At 43.5% G+C, this 15499-nt stretch overlaps 1 protein-coding gene across 1 annotated transcript; it reads left to right on the top strand.

Moving 5' to 3' along the window:
- Positions 1–12697: 12697 nt before the first annotated feature.
- LOC119629892 (uncharacterized) lies at positions 12698–15192 on the top strand. The gene is made up of 2 exons (XM_038017417.1): positions 12698–12797; positions 14012–15192. Exons 1-2 carry the CDS (start codon positions 12698–12700, stop codon positions 15190–15192), a joined length of 1281 nt encoding a protein of 426 aa, XP_037873345.1.
- The last annotated feature ends 307 nt before the right edge of the window (positions 15193–15499 follow it).

Genomic DNA, 15499 nt, shown 5'->3' with positions numbered 1-15499 from the left:
AAATACATTTAGACGCGGGCGCACGCTATTCACACTCAAAACGGAAGCGCCCGGAACATAGATTATACACTGTTGAAAAGATCGACATAGATGCTAACTATGTATAGCGAGCGGGCATACGGCCGCGAGAGTGACGTACCGGTCGGTTTGCTACATACTCCCCCTCTAGTCCGGGAGGACGCCCTCGCTCCTGGACTAGCATCTCATTACTACTGGGCTGAGGGACAGGCGCAAGACCAACCATACCACCAGCTGCGGGAGAAAGACGTGGAGCTTCAGCACATGGTTCAGCATGCCGTGTCGTCATATGCCCTGGAACTCGAGAATCTGTTTTAACATTATTTGGGGGACGACCACGTTTCTTTTTAGGCATCACCGACCGCGGAAGAGCATCACTCTGATTCTCACGGTATAGAGTGAGATCGTTCACATGATATTTCCCTAAAACTTCATCAGGTTTGTCAACATGCGCGACGTGGTAAGTAGTAGGGCTGACCTTTTTAACGATGCGATACGGACCATCGCGTTTTGGAACAAACTTAGAAGTAAGGCCATTAGCGCTCTTACTGAGGACATGTGATTTGATAAGAACCATGTCACCTTCGTTGAATGTTTCAATGGGCCGTCTCGAACGATCAGCATACCCTTTAGCTTTATCTTGAAGTGTCTCTACACGTTCGCGCACCGCTGAAAAGGAGTTAACAAATTTCCTGAGATAGGGAGTTATTTGGGGAACAAAGTTATCTTTGTCTAGAACAGCACGAAGGTCATGGGCGACTTCTGTGGGGGACCTCATCTCTCTGCCAAATGACAAGTAAGCAGGTGACATACCTGTGGTGCGACATTTAGCGTTATTAAGAGCGAACCGAATCACTGGTAACATGTTTGGCCAGGAAGTGTGGTCACATTCCACGAGTTGTGCTAATAAAGGCTTAAGATCTCTGTTTTTACGTTCGGCGGGGTTTGCTTCTGGGTGATAGAGAGGGATAAGGTTTTGCTTTATCCCCAGGATGGACATGCATTGACGCATGACTGCCGAAATAAATTGTACGCCATTATCAGAAACTAGTCGGCGTGGAAGACCAAATCTCATAAAATACTCCTCTATGAGGACATGTGCACACGCCTCAGCAGTAGCTTCCTTCAATGGGAAAAGTTCTGTCCACCTCGTAGCAGTATCTTCTATTAGCAAGATCCAACGCTCCCCCTGTTTTCCAGGTGGCAACGGGCCGAAAAGATCAACTGCCAAGACCTCGTTGCGCTGGTTCATCACCGGCGTCTGCAATAGACCTGGAGGCTTGGTATTAGCAGCCTTATAGCGTTGACAATGGATACATGCCTTTACATAGTCGGTTATGATTCTTCTCATTCCTGTGAAGTAGAACAGACGTGAGACTTGTTGGTAAGTCCGGTCAATTCCTGCATGTCCAGCGGTAGGGACATCGTGAAGCTCTTTGAGAACGTCGGTCACTTGATGGGCAGGAATGACTAATTGTGGGGCCTCGGCATCAGAATCCGGATTAAGTCGATATAAAACACCTTGTTCCATTAGAAATCCTCTTTCTGACCATCTTTTAGCAGCAAGTTCATCCACTCCTTCCAGTTCTGTGACGATCTTCTGTATTTCCGGATCAGTCAACTGGTCTTGACGTAACTGGGTAGGTGACTTGGTGGGCAGGTCGCAAATGACAGAACAGATGCCGCAGTTATTTTGTGTTTCGTTGGAACAGATCGGTCTACTTAACGTGTCAGCGACAACGTTAGCTTTTCCTGGGGTGTACTCGAATCTGATGTCAAATTCTTGGAGTTTAAGCGCCCAACGGACCAACCTACCAGCAGGAGACTTTAAAGAAAGCAACCAACGCAAGGGTTGGTGGTCACTGCCTATAATAATTGGTTGGCCGTCGAGGTATGGCCTGAAACGCTCCACGGCCCAGACTACAGCAAGCGCTTCCCGTTCTGTAGTAGAGTAGTTGCGCTCCGCTGCGGTGAGTAGGCGGCTAGCATACTCGATAGGTCTTTCGTCCTTGCCTTCCCCTTGAGCTAAAACTGCGCCAAGTGCATAGTTGCTCGCATCGGTACGCAGTACTAAGGGTTGTTTAAAATTCGCTTGAACAAGTACGGGCGCCGTGGTCAGCAGACGCTTCAATTCTTTGAATGCCTGTGTTTGTTCAGGTCCCCAGCTCCATGTGTAATTCTTCTTGGTCAGTCGAGTAAGCGGTTCTGCTATCTTTGAAAAGTTTGGAATAAACTTCCTGAACCAAGAGCATGTTTGGAGAAAAGTTCTTAAATGTTTTAGGTTAGATGGTTCCAGCATATTAAGGACAGCACTGACCTTCTCAGGGTCAGGAGACACACCGTCTGGAGTGATGACGTGGCCCAGATAACGGACCCTTTCTTTGGCAAAAGTGCACTTCTCTCTGTTTACGTGAAGTTTAAATTCAGACAAACGTCCAAAAACAGCTTCCAGGTCTTGTAGGTGTTGCTGGAATCCTTCTGAAATAATTAACAAATCGTCTAGATAAGCAAGTACTGTAACATCCTTCAAAGCAGCACAGGAGCGTAGACGATCAATAAGCCTTTGGAAAGTCGCCGGCGCATTCTTCAAGCCGAACGGCATTCTTTTAAAACGGTAAGTGCCTAGGGGGCAGACAAAAGCTGTTTTGTCTCTGTCTGCTTCTCGGACCATAACTTGCCAATATGAAGAACGAAGGTCTATTGTGGTCATGTAACAATTCTTCTTCGTACTCTGGAGAAGATCATCAATGCGTGGGAGTGGGTAAGTATCCGATTTGGTTACTTCATTTAAGCGCCTGTAATCCACGCAGAATCTTACATTACCATTGGACTTCGGTATCATCAATGCAGGAGAGCACCAGGCGGATTCGCACTCTTCAATGATGTCATCTGCCAGCATCTTCTCTATTTCATTCTTCATCGTCTCCTTCTTGGAAGGGTTAAGGCGATAGGGCGGCACAGCTATCGGGGGGTGATCTCCGGTGTCTATGCAATGTTCTATGAATGGTGTCGGACCTCCCCCTGCTGTAAAAATACTTTCATGCCGAATAAGGAACTCAGACAATGCTTGGCGCTCAGCTGATTGCAAATGCATGCCTTCATCATCCCGAAGCATGTTAGTAGAAGCTATGCACACACCACGAGACATAGGTTCAAAAAGTAATTTATAATGCACCTTAGCATCAGTACTAAAATACCATTCATGACGATGAAAATCAATAATAACTTTGGCAGCATTAATAAAATCAATACCCAATAGAGTTTCATTATCATTAGAATCAGGGAAGATTATAAATGGAATGTTAATCACTATGTGTTCTAACCTCACTGGTAATATGGTTGTCAATACATCCATATTCCGAACATGCCCATCAGCAAGTTTGACTCGCCTAGTGGAGGGAGTAAGAGGGTGACCCTTATGCAGAAGGAGAGCATACAGCGTGTGACCAGCAATACAATGCTTAGCTGCTGTATCTATAAGTGCAGTACCCTGTTTACCGAGAACTTGAATTTTGAAAATAGGCCGTAAATGCAAATACCTATCATCACTCTCACGGTCGTACACGGACGCTACAACACTTCCCTCACATGTACAATAATTAAAATTCAAACAATTATCAATTTCCACATAGTGGGGCCCCACGTTGGGCGCCAGATATAGTGAGGGGTAGATCTCAGGGGTATTTAAAACTATGGGTTAGTCACCAATATCGAATTTCGAATTTTAATCTTCCTTTATCACAAACAATTTTCAATTTTAAACAATAAATACATTTAGACGCGGGCGCACGCTATTCACACTCAAAACGGAAGCGCCCGGAACATAGATTATACACTGTTGAAAAGATTGACATAGATGCTAACTATGTATAGCGAGCGGGCATACGGCCGCGAGAGTGACGTACCGGTCGGTTTGCTACATACTCCCCCTCTAGTCCTGGAGGACGCCCTCGCTCCTGGACTAGCATCTCATTACTACTGGGCTGAGGGACAGGCGCAAGACCAACCATACCACCAGCTGCGGGAGAAAGACGTGGAGCTTCAGCACATGGTTCAGCATGCCGTGTCGTCATATGCCCTGGAACTCGAGAATCTGTTTTAACATTATTTGGGGGACGACCACGTTTCTTTTTAGGCATCACCGGCCGCGGAAGAGCATCACTCTGATTCTCACGGTATAGAGTGAGATCGTTCACATGATATTTCCCTAAAACTTCATCAGGTTTGTCAACATGCGCGACGTGGTAAGTAGTAGGGCTGACCTTTTTAACGATGCGATACGGACCATCGCGTTTTGGAACAAACTTAGAAGTAAGGCCTTTAGCGCTCTTACTGAGGACGTGTGATTTGATGAGAACCATGTCACCTTCGTTGAATGTTTCAATGGGCCGTCTCGAACGATCAGCATACCCTTTAGCTTTATCTTGAAGCGTCTCTACACGTTCGCGCACCGCTGAAAAGGAGTTAACAAATTTCCTGAGATAGGGAGTTATTTGGGGAACAAAGTTATCTTTGTCTAGAACAGCACGAAGGTCATGAGTGACTTCTGTGGGGGACCTCATCTCTCTGCCAAATGACAAGTAAGCAGGTGACATACCTGTGGTGCGACATTTAGCGTTATTAAGAGCGAACCGAATCACTGGTAACATGTTTGGCCAGGAAGTGTGGTCACATTCCACGAGTTGTGCTAATAAAGTCTTAAGATCTCTGTTTTTACGTTCGGCGGGGTTTGCTTCTGGGTGATAGAGAGGGATAAGGTTTTGCTTTATCCCCAGGATGGACATGCATTGACGCATGACTGCCGAAATAAATTGTACGCCATTATCAGAAACTAGTCGGCGTGGAAGACCAAATCTCATAAAATACTCCTCTATGAGGACATGTGCACACGCCTCAGCAGTAGCTTCCTTCAATGGGAAAAGTTCTGTCCACCTCGTAGCAGTATCTTCTATTAGCAAGATCCAACGCTCCCCCTGTTTTCCAGGTGGCAACGGGCCGAAAAGATCAACTGCCAAGACCTCGTTGCGCTGGTTCATCACCGGCGTCTGCAATAGACCTGGAGGCTTGGTATTAGCAGCCTTATAGCGTTGACAATGGATACATGCCTTTACATAGTCGGTTATGATTCTTCTTATTCCTGTGAAGTAGAACAGACGTGAGACTTGTTGGTAAGTCCGGTCAATTCCTGCATGTGCAGCGGTAGGAGCATCGTGAAGCTCTTTGAGAATGTCGGTTACTTGATGGGCAGGAATGACTAATTGTGGAGCCTCGGCATCAGAATCCGGATTAAGTCGATATAAAACACCTTGTTCCATTAGAAATCCTCTTTCTGACCATCTTTTAGCAGCAAGTTCATCCACTCCTTCCAGTTCTGTGACGATCTTCTGTATTTCCGGATCAGTCAACTGGTCTTGACGTAACTGGGTAGGTGACTTGGTGGGCAGGTCGCAAATGACAGAACAGATGCCGCAGTTATTTTGTGTTTCGTTGGAACAGATCGGTCTACTTAACGTGTCAGCGACAACGTTAGCTTTTCCTGGGGTGTACTCGAATCTGATGTCAAATTCTTGGAGTTTAAGCGCCCAACGGACCAACATACCAGCAGGAGACTTTAAAGAAAGCAACCAACGCAAGGGTTGGTGGTCACTGCCTATAATAATTGGTTGGCCGTCGAGGTATGGCCTGAAACGCTCCACGGCCCAGACTACAGCAAGCGCTTCCCGTTCTGTAGTAGAGTAGTTGCGCTCCGCTGCGGTGAGTAGACGGCTAGCATACTCGATAGGTCTTTCGTCCTTGCCTTCCCCTTGAGCTAAAACTGCGCCAAGTGCATAGTTGCTCGCATCGGTACGCAGTACTAAGGGTTGTTTAAAATTCGCTTGAACAAGTACGGGCGCCGTGGTCAGCAGACGCTTCAATTCTTTGAATGCCTGTGTTTGTTCAGGTCCCCAGCTCCATGTGTAATTCTTCTTGGTCAGTCGAGTAAGCGGTTCTGCTATCTTTGAAAAGTTTGGAATAAACTTCCTGAACCAAGAGCATGTTTGGAGAAAAGTTCTTAAATGTTTTAGGTTAGATGGTTCCAGCATATTAAGGACAGCACTGACCTTCTCGGGGTCAGGAGACACACCGTCTGGAGTGATGACGTGGCCCAGATAACGGACCCTTTCTTTGGCAAAAGTGCACTTCTCTCTGTTTACGTGAAGTTTAAATTCAGACAAACGTCCAAAAACAGCTTCCAGATCTTGTAGGTGTTGCTGGAATCCTTCTGAAATAATTAACAAATCGTCTAGATAAGCAAGTACTGTAACATCCTTCAAAGCAGCACAGGAGCGTAGACGATCAATAAGCCTTTGGAAAGTCGCCGGCGCATTCTTCAAGCCGAACGGCATTCTTTTAAAACGGTAAGTGCCTAGGGGGCAGACAAAAGCTGTTTTGTCTCTGTCTGCTTCTCGGACCATAACTTGCCAATATGAAGAACGAAGGTCTATTGTGGTCATGTAACAATTCTTCTTTGTATTCTGGAGAAGATCATCAATGCGTGGGAGTGGGTAAGTATCCGATTTGGTTACTTCATTTAAGCGCCTGTAATCCACGCAGAATCTTACATTACCATTGGACTTCGGTATCATCAATGCAGGAGAGCACCAGGCGGATTCGCACTCTTCAATGATGTCATCTGCCAGCATCTTCTCTATTTCATTCTTCATCGTCTCCTTCTTGGAAGGGTTAAGGCGATAGGGCGGCACAGCTATCGGGGGGTGATCTCCGGTGTCTATGCAATGTTCTATGAATGGTGTCGGACCTCCCCCTGCTGTAAAAATACTTTCATGCCGAATAAGGAACTCAGACAATGCTTGGCGCTCAGCTGATTGCAAGTGCATGCCTTCATCATCCCGAAGCATGTTAGCAGAAGCTATGCACACACCACGAGACATAGGTTCAAAAAGTAATTTATAATGCACCTTAGCATCAGTACTAAAATACCATTCATGACGATGAAAATCAATAATAACTTTGGCAGCATTAATAAAATCAATACCCAGTAAAGTTTCATTATCATTAGAATCAGGGAAGATTATAAATGGAATATCAATCACTATGTGTTCTAACCTCACTGGTAATATGGTTGTCAATACATCCATATTCCGAACATGCCCATCAGCAAGTTTGACTCGCCTAGTGGAGGGAGTAAGAGGGTGACCTTTATGCAGAAGGAGAGCATACAGCGTGTGACCAGCAATACAATGCTTAGCTGCTGTATCTATAAGTGCAGTACCCTGTTTACCGAGAACTTGAATTTTGAAAATAGGCCGTAAATGCAAATACCTATCATCACTCTCACGGTCGTACACGGACGCTACAACACTTCCCTCACATGTACAATAATTAAAATTCAAACAATTATCAATTTCCACACATTCGTTAATTTTTCCAAAATTACACTTACTGCCTTTTGTGTCACAGTCATGGTTAGTTGAAAATTTTAAATTATTACAATTTGGTTCAATTATTTGATTATAAGGTAAAATTGAGTTCTTACATTTAGGTCTAGTTCCCTGGTTATAACAAATATTTAAATTTTTACACTTTGTCCGAACATCCTGATTATATAAAACATGAGAATCACAAAAGGTTGGCATCTCATTATTACTAGTGCAATTACAGTTAATATTCTTTGACACAGAATCATTACAGGCATGAAAATAAGATTTTCTGGAAGTAGGGCCTCTATTAATGGTAGCATAATTAATATTTGCATCCCGGTTACAAAAATTTTGACATTCAAAATTACTCAGAAAATTATTTTTGTCATGCTGCTTAACATCATACATTGCATTCTGAACAGGTAAATTAGAACTAATTGTGTTAGTATTATTAACATTACACTGAACACTATAAAACGCATTATTGTCATTTTGCACACCCTCGGAAAAGTTAGATTGACTTTGCTCACCTCGGTTGTTTAACTTACGGCACTGTTCCCGTGCATGTCCAAACCGTTTGCAGTAGGAGCACACTGGACGCTGTTTCTTCGTGGTCACGAATTGCTCTGCAGAACCTGGCACAGCAACGGCAGGCGTGGCAACGCTAGGCTGGGCGACAGCGACAGGCACAGCGGTGGCGGGCACGACGGCCGCGGCGGAGTTTGGAAAGCGCGCGCGCGGCGCCGGCGCACTCGCACGAGCGGCGCACGGTTCAGGCCGACTCGCAGCCGGGGCCGGCTGGGCACGGATCGAACGCACACCACTAGTGGACGACACTGGTCTCGATTGAGTCTCCTCTATCGAATCTTCTATATTCCGAGCATGGTTTAATAATGAATTGAAAGATGTGATTTCTTCACGGCGCAATCTTGTGCGTATTCTATTATGAAGCAACCCGTATATCATATCAAGTTGTACTTTTTCAGTAATATCATCCCGCGGTAGCTTTGCCATAAGCGCACGAATACGAGCAACAAACTTGTCTGTGTTTTCGTTATCCTGCGGGGAAGCAAATATTTCCAAATATATTCTATGTGGTGGAAGGCGGGTGCCATATGCATATATTAAATTTTCTTTGGCTTCGTTCCAAGTGGAGATGTGATGCTTTAATCCTAGCCACCACGTAGCTGCGTCAGCAGACAAAAGCATGGCTAGGCCTCGTATGATGTTAGCGTCAGATACTTGAACGCATTCTGTATAACTTTCAATTGCATCTATAAAGGCCTCAACAGATTCACCAGGTGCACCGCTGAAAGAAGCTCTGCAACGCGCCAAGGTACCATCTACGTTCACTGGGGGCATCGGCGGAGGTGCCGGAGTCGACGATCTTTGTTCCATCACGTACGACATAATGTTCTTAAATGTTTCGGCCTGCGAACGTTGCAGCGAGGCCATCAACGCTGAAACATCATCCAGGTTGAACGTAGAATTGTTGCTACGTGATTCGGCGTGGGGGCGATCATGGGGGCTATCATGCTCCTCGTGATTTTCGTTGGCATTTGCATCTGCAGCAGGAATAGCGTCGTCTTCGCGACGTTGCTGGCGATCTTGATTTCTAGTTAAAGGCATTCTTTACAATTAAGCACCAACAGCATACAATAGTTAGCAAATTTTCACAAAAGCGTGCGCGCCATTTTGTTAGTCCAAGCAAGAAAAAAATTAGGAAACGTTGGGCAGCCAGATATAGTGAGGGGTAGATCTCAGGGGTATTTAAAACTATGGGTTAGTCACCAATATCGAACTTCGAATTTTAATCTTCCTTTATCACAAACAATTTTCAATTTTAAACAATAATTACATTTAGACGCGGGCGCACGCTATTCACACTCAAAACGGAAGCGCCCGGAACATAGATTATACACTGTTACAAGATTGACATAGATACTAACTATGTATAGCGAGCGGGCATACGGCCGCGAGAGTGACGTACCGGTCGGTTTGCTATATCGGACAAAGTGTAAAAATTTAAATATTTGTTATAACCAGGGAACTAGACCTAAATGTAAGAACTCAATTTTACCTTATAATCAAATAATTGAACCAAATTGTAATAATTTAAAATTTTCAACTAACCATGACTGTGACACAAAAGGCAGTAAGTGTAATTTTGGAAAAATTAACGAATGTGTGGAAATTGATAATTGTTTGAATTTTAATTATTGTACATGTGAGGGAAGTGTTGTAGCGTCCGTGTACGACCGTGAGAGTGATGATAGGTATTTGCATTTACGACCTATTTTCAAAATTCAAGTTCTCGGTAAACAGGGTACTGCACTTATAGATACAGCAGCTAAGCATTGTATTGCTGGTCACACGCTGTATGCTCTCCTTCTGCATAAAGGTCACCCTCTTACTCCCTCCACTAGGCGAGTCAAACTTGCTGATGGGCATGTTCGGAATATGGATGTATTGACAACCATATTACCAGTGAGGTTAGAACACATAGTGATTGATATTCCATTTATAATCTTCCCTGATTCTAATGATAATGAAACTTTACTGGGTATTGATTTTATTAATGCTGCCAAAGTTATTATTGATTTTCATCGTCATGAATGGTATTTTAGTACTGATGCAAAGGTGCATTATAAATTACTTTTTGAACCTATGTCTCGTAGTGTGTGCATAGCTTCTGCTAACATGCTTCGGGATGATGAAGGCATGCACTTGCAATCAGCTGAGCGCCAAGCATTGTCTGAGTTCCTTATTCGGCATGAAAGTATTTTTACAGCAGGGGGAGGTCCGACACCATTCATAGAACATTGCATAGACACCGGAGATCACCCCCCGATAGCTGTGCCACCCTATCGCCTTAACCCTTCCAAGAAGGAGACGATGAAGAATGAAATAGAGAAGATGCTGGCAGATGACATCATTGAAGAGTGCGAATCCGCCTGGTGCTCTCCTGCATTGATGATACCGAAGTCCAATGGTAATGTAAGATTCTGCGTGGATTACAGGCGCTTAAATGAAGTAACCAAATCGGATACTTACCCACTCCCACGCATTGATGATCTTCTCCAGAGTACGAAGAAGAATTGTTACATGACCACAATAGACCTTCGTTCTTCATATTGGCAAGTTATGGTCCGAGAAGCAGACAGAGACAAAACAGCTTTTGTCTGCCCCCTAGGCACTTACCGTTTTAAAAGAATGCCGTTCGGCTTGAAGAATGCGCCGGCGACTTTCCAAAGGCTTATTGATCGCCTACGCTCCTGTGCTGCTTTGAAGGATGTTACAGTACTTGCTTATCTAGACGATTTGTTAATTATTTCAGAAGGATTCCAGCAACACCTACAAGATCTGGAAGCTGTTTTTGGACGTTTGTCTGAATTTAAACTTCACGTAAACAGAGAGAAGTGCACTTTTGCCAAAGAAAGGGTCCGTTATCTGGGCCACGTCATCACTCCAGACGGTGTGTCTCCTGACCCTGAGAAGGTCAGTGCTACTATTCACACTCAAAACGGAAGCGCCCGGAACATAGATTATACACTGTTGAAAAGATCGACATAGATGCTAACTATGTATAGCGAGCGGGCATACGGCCGCGAGAGTGACGTACCGGTCGGTTTGCTACACTTTTTATATGATTGAAGTATTACTGATGGCCTTGAGGCCTTTCCAGTTTCACCAGGACAGGTGGGCGAGCAAAGGTGAGCCAGGAGGGGTGGGATTTGCTAACAGCTGCCCGAGCGCCTCCGAAGGAGACCTAACAACTCCAGAGCAGCTGCTTCGCGAATAAATCTACTGCCGGATCGGAATCGCGACCCGCTCAGAAGATCCGGCGAGAAACTCAACGGACTGATGTATGAGTTAGGTTGTTGCACGTTGAACTTTGTCGAGTTCGACGAGTACGGTTACCGGGGTCCCTAAGCCTGCTCCTAGTATTAGGGGTTAAAAGAATGAAATTGCTGAATTTTACTAAAAAATTTAAATAAAAAATAAATAAATAAATGCAATAAAAAAAATATTTTTTCATTTAACATAGGTAATGATTTATTTAATCAAAATATCTACTATTAATATCTATAGATTGCTGCCATCTAATAGGATGGTCATTTATGCCTTTGCGGTAGAACTCTGGTGATCTACATTCTACAAACTGTGTAAAAGCATTTTGTACTGCCTCTTGGGAAGAAATTTTTTATCACGTAGAAATTTGTCCAAATTACGAAAAAAATGGTAGTCGGTTGGAGCAAGGTCTGGCGAATACGAAGGGTGACGAATGGTTTCTAATTGCAGCTCCTGTAGAGTTAAAACGGTTTCTCGTGCTGCGTGAGGTCTCGCGTTATCATGGAGCATTAATGGTGAAGATCGATTCATGAGTCGGGGCTGTTTCACTGCAAGTTTTGCTATTGTTGTTCGGAGTTCGGCACATTAAACATCTACCGTTATTGCTTGACCAGATCAGCACCATGCTGAGACCACCAAACAGTTTACCTTTTTATTAGTAAGCTTTGTTTTAGGACACTGCTGCGGCGTTTGACCTGGGGTCAGCCATTGCAACGGCCACGATAAGGCGGTTATCATGACGCATCGCCTTAACAAACGACGGTAATCTGTTAACCAGTAGTAAGTAGTACCTTTTAAAATAAACACAGAGTAAAGTATTACATATAAAAAGCGACTTAATATTATGATAAAACGATGGAAGTAATTTTTGTGTAGTTACAGTTTATTAAGATATCCATTCCTCATCAGCTAATACAACCATGCATGTCATTGCGATGAAACTTGGTACAGTTGTTATTGATAATTCAGAGTAAGGTTATGTTCTTAATCATTACCCCTGAAGGCAGACGAGCATACGGCCCACTTAATGGTGAGTGGTTATCGTCGCTCGTGGACGTCAGCAATGCCTACCGTTAAATGTTATGATACCATCAAAATATATGCAAACAGTGTGCTGATTGCGAATTTTTTAACGTTCTCGATAGCGTAAAAGTTAACTCAAATTTGTATGCAGTTGGAACAGCGCCCCTAGCGGCAAACGTTCCAACTCCATTCAAATTTGTGTTAACTATTACGCTATAGAAAACGTTAAAAACTCGCACTAAGCATCAGAGCCTAATTGGATTTCACTAAATTGATCTATTCCAATAATAGTTTAAAATTATTACCTGTAGTTTCTTATTAACAGTTAATGTAGCACCACAAAAACGATACAGCTTATATTAAGACTAATTGTATCGGTCATGATGAATTTTGAAAAAGTAATACGACCCTGGTTCTTGATCACCATCTCGCCTGACAAGCCTCCATTGGTAGCTAATAAAGACATTCGGATACTCCCGTTAGGTATCCATTCCATTAAGAATATCGTTATGAAGGAAGGCATTAATTCGCGATGACCCACTTAATTGGGGCGGGCTATTTAATAATTTGGGAATGACCTTCGTAGTATTTTGTTTCGCGTGCCAAAGATCGCACGGATCAAAATAGAACTACCTAGATAGTCCAGAATGATAATTATTGGAATATATTGTGATCATCACGTTTTAACATCCACGCCTAATTCATATTGTTGAGCAAAAGTTTTTTTTGTAAGTTGCTTTATCTAGTATTTAATACAAATACCTTATAGTACACTCCTGGCTGAGTTTTTTTTTTATTCCTTAGATGGGTGGACGAGCTCACAGCCCACCTGGTGTTATGTGGTTACTGGAGCCCATAGACATCTACAACGTGAATGCGCCACCCACCTTGAGATAGTTCTAAGGTCTGAAGTATAGTTACAACGGCTGCCCCACCCTTCAAACCGAAACGTATTACTGCTTCACGGCAGAAATAGGCAGGGTGGTTGTACCTACCCGCACGGACTCTCAAGAGGTCCTACCACCAGTAATAACTGTAAAAGTAATTAAAGTGTTATAGTAGCTCTTTTTAATTAGGTCTATAACTTGAACTTAGACAAAGAAAATGTTAAAGAAGTTTTCACGTCATAAATGTAATTGTATGTAAACTGATCATAATAATATGAATTTTATGCACAAACATTGTCAATAAAATTAATTAAGAAAATATAATAGTACCTAAGTCTTTTAGATAATATTAAAAAGACGGAAATTAAGTATTCCGTTGCCACAAAAAATTACTAAAATAAATCTCCAAGCTGCGAGAGCCGGACATTTTAATTAAAATTCCACTCTCGCGGTGTGTGCCCTGGACGATTTAATTTTTAAAATACCATTTACCGTCTTATCGCGGCCCGGACAAACTTTCATTACGTTTCAGCGAAGTAATTACTTACTTGTTTCTCTTAATTAAATAAGAGCTCCAGTTTTGAATAAACTCTACACTTTCTTGCTTTCAAAACTGTTTCAATTTACGTAAATTCATATTTCGTGTGTTTTGGTTATGTGCAACTGATACATTTTTAAAACGCTTTTCTCTAAAACTTTTTAAACGTGAAACCAGACTCCTATAGAACTTGGCAGGTTTTATCCGCACAACGCACGCAAACAAAACGATACAAATAGTAAAAGAAAACCTCTCCGTTTTTCCCTATCTAGCAGCTGTAAACAAGCTAGGGATACAGAAATCCCTCAACGCTGTCCAACGAAGATTCGCGCAAAAACTGTGCAAGGCATATCGTACCGTCTCCCTGAACTCAGCTCTGGCGTTGGCTGGGATACTGCCTCTCGACCTTCGCATCCGCGAAGCAGCTTCATTGTATGAAGCAAAAAGAGGGGTAGCGCAGCCGATGCTTCGGGGCAGGGAGGTGGAACGAATGAACTCGGCACTGACATCTCCGCATCCTGCCGAGCGCATGGAGCTGGAGATACAATGCCTGGTGGACCAGGAACATGTAGACTTAAACAGCGATTTTGATTTACGCATTTACACCGACGGCAGTAAGATTGAGGGTAAGGTCGGCGCTGCGCTATCCTTATGGGAAGGCGCGGCAGAGACCAAAGCCCTCAAGCTTACTTTGTCGCCGGTTTGTACCGTATACCAGGCGGAGCTTCTAGCTCTTTGTAGAGCAACACACGAGGCTGCTGAACACAGGGCAAAAAGTATTGGAATTTATTCTGACTCTTTGTCGGCGCTTCAAACAACAGCAAATTGGAACGCCCTCCATCCCCTGGCTGTCGAAGCACGAGAGAACCTGCGGAAGGCTTTGCTTCGGAGCAAACGTATAAGTTTGTTCTGGACCAAGGCCCACGCAGGATTAGAGGGAAATGAACGCGCCGACAAACTCGTCAAAGAATCCGCGTTGCGATCAAAAAGAAGACCTGACTATGACCGGTGCCCAGTTTCCTTCGTCAAGCGGAGCATAAGGATGCGATCGCTTGACGAATGGAACCATAGGTACAGAGGAGGTGAAACAGCCGGAGTAACAAAAATCTTCTTCCCTGATGCGCTGACGGCGTACAGGGTTATCAAGAAGGTAAATATTGATGGGGTGACGACGCAAATGCTCACAGGGCATGGTGGCTTCTCTGAGTTCTTGCATCGTTTCAAGTGCAGAGAGAATCCATCATGCATCTGTGAGCCCGGAAAACCAGAATCAGTACCCCACCTTCTACTGGAATGCCCGGTGTACGCTCGGGAACGCTTAGAGCTGGAAATTAGGCTAGGCAAAGAAATCTCGTTACAAAATATATGTTATATAATGGAAGACAGGGAGAGAGACATATTCCTAGATTACGGTAGGCAAATCTGTAGAAAAACAATAAATAGAAATAAGTAGAAAACCTGACTATGAGGGCCAAATATATTAAGTATACTAGCGACCCGCCCTCGCTTCGCTTCGGAAACATTAAAACACACATGAAACAAAAAAAAAAAAAAATTTTTTTTTTTTTTAAAAAGTAGCCTATGTTCATCAGGGACAATGTCGGCTTCTAATGGAAAAATAATTTTTCAAATCAGTCCAGTAGTTTCGGAGCCTATTCGAAACAAACAAACAAACAAACAAATCTTTCCTCTTTATAATATTAGTATAGATTATGACTACATAGTATTAAGACTAACAAACTAGGGGTATAATAGATGTG

Source organism: Bombyx mori, chromosome 18 (genome assembly GCF_030269925.1).
Source record: "Bombyx mori chromosome 18, ASM3026992v2".
Lineage (NCBI taxonomy): Eukaryota > Metazoa > Arthropoda > Insecta > Lepidoptera > Bombycidae > Bombyx > Bombyx mori.
Note: the sequence above shows the minus strand (reverse complement) of the source record. Positions and strands in the feature narration are given on the sequence as shown.

Excerpts from the sequence above, each read along its gene's own strand:
- LOC119629892 (XM_038017417.1), top strand. The coding sequence starts at position 12,698 with ATGAATTTTGAAAAAGTAATACGACCCTGGTTCTTGATCACCATCTCG. Across the intron at positions 12,798-14,011 it reads CATTCGGATACTCCCGTTAG|CAGCTGTAAACAAGCTAGGG; the intron begins GTATCCATTCCA and ends TTCCCTATCTAG.